At 41.7% G+C, this 6,239-nt stretch overlaps 1 protein-coding gene across 1 annotated transcript; it reads right to left on the reverse strand.

The window, feature by feature from the left end:
• Positions 1–2,691: 2,691 nt before the first annotated feature.
• cstf1 (cleavage stimulation factor, 3' pre-RNA, subunit 1) lies at positions 2,692–5,755 on the reverse strand. Its single transcript, XM_079578926.1, has 6 exons — positions 5,661–5,755; positions 5,189–5,401; positions 4,705–4,982; positions 4,325–4,522; positions 3,835–4,225; positions 2,692–3,131 (listed from the first exon to the last, which is right to left on the reverse strand). Exons 2-6 carry the CDS (start codon positions 5,355–5,357, stop codon positions 2,872–2,874), a joined length of 1,296 nt encoding a protein of 431 aa, XP_079435052.1. The 5' UTR covers positions 5,358–5,401; positions 5,661–5,755; the 3' UTR covers positions 2,692–2,871.
• Between the last annotated feature and the right edge of the window lie 484 nt (positions 5,756–6,239).

Consider the following 6,239-nt stretch of genomic DNA (forward strand, 5'->3'; position numbering starts at 1 on the left):
ATCATCAATTTACAGCGAAGGTTTTTCTATTTAATATCTCCAAATGTAAAAAGCTTCCCTATCCATCTGCAGTGTGTTGCCTAAAATAAAGCAAAACATAACACTCGTACAGGAGAAAACTCTCTAAGTCAATCAATTGGATGTTACAATACTGTGATTTTAGCTTCCATAAACAGCTATATTCACTTTTACGACGAGATTACTACATTGAAAATATAATATGTTCAATTCTTTTGTTGTTTTGTTGTTGTTGTTGTCAAACGTGTAATTCAACTTTTACTTCGTCACAGGAAATGATGGGTATACTTTAACCTTTCGCAATCCACCATCAATGCGACATGACGAGTCTCAAAAAGCCTTAAAAAATAAAGAAAAAAAAAATCCCCTTCAAATGCTTCCCATTTTGACCCTTCCTCGTAGTGTTTTGTTGATTCAAGCATTGATAAGGCTCATTATCAAAAACTGTCAAAGCAATTTATCAACATTCATTTTTGCCAAAAGTCTCACGACCCACCAGTTGAGAACCGTTGTTATGTAAAAAAAACAATTACACCACTGCAACGAAGATGCAACAGGTCCATTTTCTGAATTCTTTATACCAGGTCGACGTAACCAAACCATTCATTTGAGAGTTTCTTAAACAGCAGTCGTGGGGGTTGCCTGGATGTCTGATTCTTTGGCCTTTGGTGTTTGTTGTCTGGACAACACGGGCCGCGGTGGTCCCCTTGAGAGACTGAGGGCTGTGGGAATGCTCAGGGTGAACGCTGACCCACTGCTCTGAGTTCACACAAGCGACATGCCTGTGTGGCGATTAACCCATTTACTGGTGTTTACACCATTAGTCAAAGATGGAGTGTTTCTCTTGGGTCTTAAACAAAACACAAGGCAGTAAATAGAGTCCACCACTATACGTACTTTGCAAAACACTAAGAGCGAGAGAAAAAAAACATGTGTGTGTTCCTTTTCCTGACTGCTCAAAAAAGCTAAAGCAAAAAAGAAACAAAAAGTAATGCTTCCATTTGCATCCATCTCTATTTGATTTTTCTATTGGCAGCACTTTAGAAACCAAATGTTCAAAACAAACAACTATCAAATTAACAAAAACATTTACTACAACTGTAATTGAATACTTGTAAATTTAATACTGTATCATCTTATCAAAGGATGAGTTATTTAGTCTTTGGCATCATGGCGACATGTAAACAGGCAGCAACCTCCCTCTCTCTTGGTACGGCTGCATTTTTTTACCTTTTTCTGCGAGCTGCTAACCTGGCTAACACCATGCTGCTGTGTGCGCTCGAATTATTTCGAACTGCACAACAGCCTGGGGACCATGGCCGAAATCTCCGGTGGATTTGGGAACCAATCACAGAGCGAGGAGGGACGGATATATGGAAGCTTGTAGATTATTTACGGATAATAAAAAAAAAGTTTATTTACGGATCCAACGTGACAGCAGCAGACACGATGGTATTTTTCGATCAAGCTTTAGACCGTGTTCTAAATAATTTAGCTCAAAAGTTTACAGCGGGTACGTCATACGTCATCTCATACGATGATACGATTGGCCATGGCTACGTGCAGACGCATGAGACTTTTTTTTTTTTTTTTTCGTATCGCCCAATAAACGAGTATGGACGATCGTAAACCACACCTCTCCTACGAGAAAATGAACTGGTGGTCCCCAGACTAAATATCACTTGTGATTTTAGTCTGGTGTTAGCCAGGCTAGCGAGCTGCATTTGTGATTTCTGTGTTCTACATTGTTTTACCATATACTTTTGTACGTCTTTGCCCTGTTTTTTTTGCGTGGCTACAGTCAGACTGCTGTGTGCGCTCGAATCATTTCGAACTGCACAGCAGCCTGGGGACAATGGCCAAAGTTTTCGCATGGATTTGGGAACCAATCACAGAACAAGGAGGGACGGCAAGATGATGACGAGCTATTGGACATACGGAAGCTTGTAGTTTATTTACGGATAAATAAATAAAAGTTTATTTACGGAGCCAACATGACAGCAGCAGATGCGACGCTATTTTTCGATCAAGTTTTAGACCGTGTTCTATCTAGTTTAGCTCGAAAGTTTACAGCGGGTACATCATACGTCATCGGATACGATGATACGATTGGCTGTTGCTACGTGCAGACGCATGATAGACATTCATAGCGCCCAATAAATGACTATGGACGATCGTAAACCACATCTCTCCTACAAGAAAATGAATTGTTGGTCCCCAGACTAAATATCACTTGTGATTTTAGTCTGGCGTTAGCCAGGCTAGTGTTTTGGTGAGGCTCGGTGGATTTTTATTTTTACCGCAAAGAGTCCATAATGTTCCTGAAGAAAGCTTTTTAAAAGTAAACTGCTAAGCTCTTCCCAGAAGATGGCAAAAGACTGTTGTGGAGCGGTTGGAGCTGCCCAGGAGGAAAAGAAAGGAGAAGCTGGCCAGTGCAGGACACCATGCTCTGAAACAGAGAAGACTGAAGGCAGTCAGCCAGGTTTCCTCGGGGTGGTACGGTTTCCTCTACCTCCAAAACCATCCTGGTCAGGGTGGCCCATGGTTATTCAATGACAAAGCACTTACTATTTATGCTAAAATAGCAACAGGATGCCGGTGTAGGGGAACTAATGAACACATAGTGAAAAGTTTGCTGATAAACTCATAGTGAAATCATTCAAAATTCCCCTTTAGATATTTATTAAAAATGACATCAAAAAGGACATGGACAAAATATAAAAGTGAAACATGTATGGTCAGCAGAAAACACACAAACAAAGGTTTCTCAAAAGGATCCATTGAGGGAGCTGACCTTGACAGTATATAAAACTAAAATGACTGTGTGCTGCAGGAGTCCGTAGTGATTTAGGCTCAGTCTGTGGTGGTGCGACGGTACCAGAAACGCGCTCTGAAGTCGTCGCTGCAGGTCATGAAGCCGGGATTGGTGGGAGAGTGCACGATGCAGCGCACGATGTTGTTGTGCCCCAGAGACAGCAGGTTCTTCCTCTCTGCGGTGCGAGAATCCCAGCAGCACAGGCTGATGGTGCGCTCGTCAGGCAGCAACACGTAGTCCTCGGTGTGGTTGAACACGCCCTGAGTGCGGTGCATCTGCCGGCCACTCAGCCCCGCACCTGAGAGGCACAGACAACGTGGTCAGCTGAAGTTACCAATATGATTTTATACTAACTATTCCTGTAGATGTTGGAAGGTGGAAAAATCTGGACGTGTTTTGATCTGGGTATGCAAAAGCATTTCAGATAAATGGCGCCATCTGCAGACAGACTGTTTAAGTCAGCAACATGTAGGTATGCATCTGGACATTGGGAGGCAGTGTTGTGTCAGGTCAAAATTGAATTTCTCTGGTATTGTTTAATACACGGGCCTTAAAGGGACTATACAGAGTTCAAAAATATTGAAATGATGCATTTTCCTCCCCCTACGTGTTCCAGTAATGTCCTCAGGTGTAGAATGAGCCCAAACATATTCACCACAACTACCTCTAAAATCCTGCACAGTCAATCAAAACGTTGTTACTTTGGGTCCGAAGTGCCCTCATGCACGAGCTTAATATCGAAGGTGCAGTTACGCATAAGACCTGAGGTGGCAGTAGTGAGTATAAAATGGCCAACTTGCATCTAACCTCTTTAAAATGTATCATCCTGTTGAAAAACATTTTCTTTGTTATTAAAAAAAAAAGACACAAAAACAGGAATGTGAAAGATTACAGAGATTTATCACTCTAAGGTGTGTTTGATTAATTTATGTCAATCAGAACAATGACTTTTACATGCTGTGTACATTATTTCAACTAGTATGACTATAACTTATTCTTACCAGTGTACTTGACTAGTGCTCGGCCTGTGGAGATCTCCCACAGCTTGACCACAGAGTCCTTGCCGCTGGACAGGATATACTTGGAGTTCTTGGAGAAGATAGCGGAGCACACCTCAGCTCCGTCGTGGGCTTTCTCAAAGGTAGTGACGCAACGGTTGGAAACACCGTCCCACAGTTTGATGCTGCCGTCTTTGCTGCAGGAGACGTAGCTGTTGGCGGAGGGATTGTAGCTGACGCCACTGATGGTGTCAGTGTGCTGGTCCACAGGGTTACAGGACACGAAGCACTGGAACGTGTTGACATCATACAGGCGCAGCGTGGGGTGCTGTGTTCCTACCAGCAGAAAGTCTCCAGAAGGATGGAAGGAGATTGAGCGCAGCATTTCAGCTTCCTATACTCATTAAACAAGAGAACAACATCTTAAGAAACTAACTGGTGGTATGTTTGGTTATAGAAAGGGAGAAGAAGGCAAACAAAAGGTTAACCGTACCTGTACATATTTAAAGGCTCTTTTAGCAGAAGGCTTTGAATAGTCAAACAGTTTCAGGGTGTAGTCTCTTGAGCCAGAAGCGAGGATCTGTTCAGAGGGATGGAAAGCCAGACATGTGACTTCATCAACGTGGTCGTACAGTGTCCGGATCACAGGGTGGTTCTCCATGTTCTGCTGGGCTGTCTCATTCATCATTATCTGCAAAAAGATCAATGAAACATGAAACGCATGTATTTTTCTTAGGCAAGTTTAATAATTGCCATCACATTGAGCACAAGCTAAATCATTTTTTGTTGCATTTATGATTCTATGTGAACTTGTAGGCGGGACATTATGACACATGTACACATTATTCTGTCAATGACGGCCTAATTCCTCACCTCGATGGGCATGGCACTTTTGGCCAGCATGCGTTCTGTGTCCAGGATCTTGATTGAGGCGTCTGCAGAGCCCGTGGCAATCAGCTGTCCATCACGGCTGTATGTGGCCACTCGACATGGCCCTTTGTGTGATGTAACGTAGCACGTCTCGTACTCGGACGCCTCAGGAGACATGGTCTGCACATCGGCGTCAAACTCCAGGTCAATGCCAACTCCAGGGGCTACGTTGTCTGATCGGCCAATGGCGTATTGAACTGCACTGTCATCATTCTCCATTCCTGAGAGAGAAGAACATGAATTCTGTACAAAAGTATCCAACAGTAAATGACTCCCACTATCTTTAATACTTCTCTCTCTCGTAGTGCATGGTTTAATAGGTTTAATGCACGGTGTTTGCCAATACTTATTAAGTTTGATAAAGCGTCATTCGGACATTATACGATAAATATAAGGTTTAATGAAAAGACCATAATTTCATTCATACCCATCTTGGCCAGTTGCATGAGCTGCTCAGACGGAGAGACCACATTCTGCGGTTTAACTTCGCTGATGAGACTGTTGGCGATGTTTGTGTAGCCATCGTACAGCAGCTGACTTATTATCAGTCTATACAGGTGTTGTCGGTCTCTCAAAGTTGGTTTTGGACGAAACATATTGGCACAGAAGAGAGTCGAAGGCCCGATGAGCGAGAAAATGTCTGCAAAAACAAAACATTCGCTCAAAAAACAGACAAGCAGGTTATTTCCCCAAAAAGTATGAAGCTCGATAAAGCTCACAAGACCAATACATATCTAAGCTAGCTGTGAGGGCAGAATGAATGGAACTCATGCTAGTAAAATTAGCTTTGTTGCTGCAACTGCACGTAAATATCTATGTTAACGGAAAACCGTAAAGCGGTTTCTTAGAGTAGCAAACAGTTTCAGATAGATGGGAAAATAAAGTGTCATAGTACAGACCTTGAATGATGATTATTAGGTGCTATAGTGAGAAAAAAGTGATAAAAGATGCCTGCTAACGAAGTTTTGATGGCGCTCCCAGACGTCCATGTGTGTGACGTAATACGCAATGTGCGTTTTACGTCACAAAAGACGCAGGTCGAAAAGATAAAAAGGAAAAAAATCACAAAATTAAAAGACACACTGACGCAGCACAAAACAATCACATAACAATCATATATTTTTTAATAGTGTTAAATTAAATACCTGATTCATGTGTAAATAAATATTCTAGAAAATAATCATTTAAAAATGGCAGGCCTAGCTTTGCATTATTCATTCAAAGTTTTGTCTATTTGAAAAAAAAAAAAAAAAAAAAAACTGTCAATTCAATGCACGATTAAAAACTACCCAAAGAAATGGAGCATTATCTTGCAAAAATAAAATTTGAGTAGCTATGCATGCATATCAAAATCACACATTTTCAATGGTAGGTTAATGCTGAGTGAGCTAAACTGGTTTACAAGCATAAAACATTAATTCGCTGACTAAAAGCAAGCGCTGCCATCCTAATTCAAAACATAGCCAGCAACTAGATGA

This window comes from Gobius niger (assembly GCF_951799975.1).
Source record: "Gobius niger genome assembly, chromosome: 20".
Lineage (NCBI taxonomy): Eukaryota > Metazoa > Chordata > Actinopteri > Gobiiformes > Gobiidae > Gobius > Gobius niger.